Source organism: Mandrillus leucophaeus, unplaced genomic scaffold, assembly GCF_000951045.1.
Source record: "Mandrillus leucophaeus isolate KB7577 unplaced genomic scaffold, Mleu.le_1.0 Scaffold42, whole genome shotgun sequence".
NCBI lineage: Eukaryota > Metazoa > Chordata > Mammalia > Primates > Cercopithecidae > Mandrillus > Mandrillus leucophaeus.
This window is the reverse complement of record NW_012104476.1, coordinates 4742091-4745720: the sequence shown is the minus strand read 5'-3', so window position 1 is coordinate 4745720 and position 3630 is coordinate 4742091. Positions and strand designations below refer to the sequence as shown.

The 3630-nt window shown below is 53.4% G+C and overlaps 1 protein-coding gene across 3 annotated transcripts in view; it reads left to right on the top strand.

Annotated features, from left to right (window-relative positions):
- ASL (argininosuccinate lyase) overlaps nucleotides 1-3630 on the top strand; it is a 15789-nt gene that overhangs the window by 9215 nt on the left and 2944 nt on the right. For 2 of the 3 annotated variants that reach the window (XM_011992882.1, XM_011992881.1), the window contains exons 2-5: nucleotides 204-398; nucleotides 765-848; nucleotides 1266-1322; nucleotides 1465-1562. In XM_011992882.1, coding sequence (XP_011848272.1) covers nucleotides 204-398; nucleotides 765-848; nucleotides 1266-1322; nucleotides 1465-1562 — 434 coding nt within the window. Of the gene's footprint in view, nucleotides 1-6; nucleotides 399-764; nucleotides 849-1265; nucleotides 1323-1464; nucleotides 1563-3630 lie in introns of those variants that run through there. The other variant, XM_011992880.1, reaches the window with a different exon arrangement.

Genomic DNA, 3630 nt, shown 5'->3' with positions numbered 1-3630 from the left:
AACCCAAACTTTTGGTGTTCAGCCACGTTCCCATGCTCACTCCCAGGGTGGTGACTCTGAGAAGGTCTCAGCCTCCTTCTCTGCCCAGTTAGAATGATCTGATGCCCCTGCTACCATCAGACCTGATAAGTTTCCTGAAGACTGCAAGAAGCGCTGTTCTGGAGGGCGGAGGAGAGACTAATTGTTCTTGCTCTCCTGGCCAGAGTGGGAAGCTTTGGGGTGGCCGGTTTGTGGGTGCAGTGGACCCCATCATGGAGAAGTTCAACGCGTCCATTGCCTACGACCGGCACCTTTGGGAGGTGGATGTTCAAGGCAGCAAAGCCTACAGCAGGGGCCTGGAGAAGGCAGGGCTCCTCACCAAGGCCGAGATGGACCGGATACTACATGGCCTAGACAAGGTACTCGCCGTGGCCAAAGCCCCACCCAAGGCCCCTTCCCTGTGGCCCCAGGCTCCCACCAAATCCCTAAGCAAATAGTGCAGTGTTGCTCATCTGTGGTTTCACATTGAACTAATTATATACTCAAGTGCTGTTTAACTGTGTGCCTTGATGTCCACCTCTCTCCATCTTTTAATGATCCCTGTGACCCACATGGCTCATGGGTAAAGGTGGGCCTGAGATGCCCCCTCCCAGGGTGCGCTTCCAGGACTCAGCTCCTGGATGGGGACAGTCAGTCATCACGGATAGGGTGGGACCAGGGCTGGGGCTCTCTTAGCTGCTGATGCCTGCTCACCTGACCCCTGGCATTGCTGCTACCCGCTATAGGTGGCTGAGGAGTGGGCCCAGGGCACCTTCAAACTCAGCCCCAATGATGAGGACATCCACACAGCCAACGAGCGCCGCCTGAAGGTATGACCCCTGGAGCCCCACCGGTTTCCTGGCCTCCCCTCTCCACCTTGCCCAGGGCCACTTTGAGCATTAGCACCATCATTCTGTTTACTTCGCCATTGGCAGACAGTAGGTGAGACCTTAGGACATGGGCCAGGCACCCTGGCTCATGTCTATAATCCTAACACTTTGGGAGGCTGAGGTGGGAGGATCGCTTGAGGCCAGGAGTTCCAGACCAGCCTGGGCAACATAACGAGGTCCCACAACTACAAAAATTAAAAAAAAAAAAAAAAGAACAACAGGCCTCAGCAGAAATGGCAAGAGATTTGGGCAGGACCTGGAGCCCTGGGGTACGGAGGTAGGTTAGCAGGGCTGATGAGGAACTGCCTGGGTTGACTCCTTGGGGGATACAGACCTTGGGTCTCCCTTCACCTCCAGGAGCTCATTGGTGAAACGGCAGGGAAGCTGCACACGGGACGAAGCCGGAATGACCAGGTGCTTCTAGCCCCTCCACCCCACTGCTCCATGTTGTCCCAAACTTGGGGAGCCCAGGGGGCAGTTAGAGCTCTGCAACCGTCCTGGCTTCTCAGGGAAGCAACACGTCGGCCTCCCTGAGCACCACCTCCTCCTCGCACAGGTGGTCACGGACCTCAGGCTATGGATGCGGCAGACCTGCTCCACGCTCTCCGGCCTCCTCTGGGAGCTCATCAGGACCATGGTGGATAGGGCAGAGGCGTGAGTCCTACAGGGACACCCAGGGGGCAGACAGAGGTGTGATGGCAGCCTGAACAGGAGACCTAGGGGGCAGGGGTGAACAGGGTGGGGGTGCCAGGCCCTGAGGGACAGGGGCATCCCAGAACTCCAGGATCAAGGCAGAATAGCTAGGAGTGGGCCATTTCCTGCAGGCCCCAATGCTCCCATGCCAGTCTAGCTCAGCAGGCAGGGAAGACTCACCCGTTGTGGGGCCGGGTGCAGTGGCTCATGCCTATAATCTCAGCACTTTGGGAGGCCAAGGTGGGTGGATCACCTGAGGTCAGGAGTTCGAGACCAGCCTGGCCAACATGGTGAAACTCTGTCTCTACTAAAAATACAAAAATTAGGCAAGCATGGTGGTGTGTGCCTGTAATCCCAGCTACTCGGGAGGCTGAGGCAGGAGAACTGCTTGAACCCGGGAGGCAGAGGTTGCAGTGAACCGAGATCGTGCCATTGCACTCCAGCCTGGGCTACAGAGTGAGACTCCGTCTCAAAGAAAAAAAAGGAAAAAAAAGAAAACTCACCATTTGCAGAGTTGAGGGCAGGAAGCTAAGCCAAGCACAGCCAGAGTCACTCCCCACCCTGCCTGTCCCCTAGATCCCCCATCCCAAGCTTTGTGTCCCCAACCAGTCCATCTGGCAAAAGACAGAGCCAAAGGCTGCCTCCTGCTGGCCTCATTTCAGGCTTTGGCTTCTGAGACCTGGTGTCTTTGGGACTGGATTTGTTCCTTATAGACCTGGACAAAGAGCTGCTGAGGAGTCTCCATGTGTTGTCAGAGACCCCTTCTCTTCCTCAACTTCCTGTGATGCTTGTTTCACAGACTTAGGGGGAAAAAGGGGCACAAGAATTGTCACTCAGCAGGTAGGGCAGGGCTGCTAGGAGGAACAGGGAGTGTCTGCTACTGAGTTCAAGGTTTCTTTAAATTTTTTTTTTTTTGGTTTTTTGAGACAGGGTTTTGCTCTGCCGCCTAGTCTGGGGTATAGTGGTGCGATCTTAGCTAACTGCAAACTCTGTCTCCTGGGTTCAAGTGATTGTAGTGCCTCAGCCTCCCAAGTAGCTGAGATTACAGGTGTGCACCACCATGTCCAGCTAATTTTTGTATTTTTTTCAGTAGAGATGGGTTTTGTCATGTTGGCCAGGCTGGTTTCGAACTCCTGAGCTCAGGTGATCCACCCACCTCGGCCTGCCAAAGTGCTAGGATTACAGCCATAAACACTGCACTCAGCTTAATTTTTAAATTGTCTTTAGAGATGAGATCCTGCTCTGTCACCTAGGCTGGAGTACAGTGGCTTGGTAATAGCTCACTGCAGCCTCAAACTCCTGGAATCAAATGATCTTCCCACCTCAGCTTTCTGAGTAGCTAAAACCACAGGTGTGCACCGCCTGTGAGATGGAGTCTCGCTCTGTCGCCCAGGCTGGAGTGCAGTGGCACAATCTCTACTCACTGCAATCTCTGCCTCCTGAGTTCACGCCATTCTCCTGCCTCAGCTTCCGGAGTAACTGGGACTACAGGTGCCCGCTACCACGCCTGGCTAATTTTTTGTATTTTTAGTAGAGACAGGCTTTCACCATGTTAGCCAGGATGGTCTCAATCTCCTGACCTTGTGATCCACCCACCTTGGACTCCCAAAGTGCTGGGATTACAGGCATGAGCCACCATGGCCAGCCGAGAATGTTTTAAATATTTTGTAGAAACGGGGTCTCTCTATGTGGCTCAGGCTGGTCTCAAACTCCCGGCCTTAAGTGATCCTTCCCTCTTGGCCTCCCAAAGTGCTGGGATTAAAGGCTTGAGCCACCATGCCTGGCCCTGAGTACAGAATTTATTTATGGGGTGATGAAAATGTTATAAAATTGGTTATGGTGATGGTTGTACAGTAAAGTATAAATTTTAAATGAGTAAATTGTTTGTGAATTATAATCTCAGTAAAGCTGGTTTATTTAAGACAACAGGCCAGGTGCAATGGCTCATGCCTGTAATCCCAGCACTTTGGGAGGCTGAGGCGGGTGGATCACCTGAGGTCAGGAGTTCGAGACCAGCCTGGCCAACATA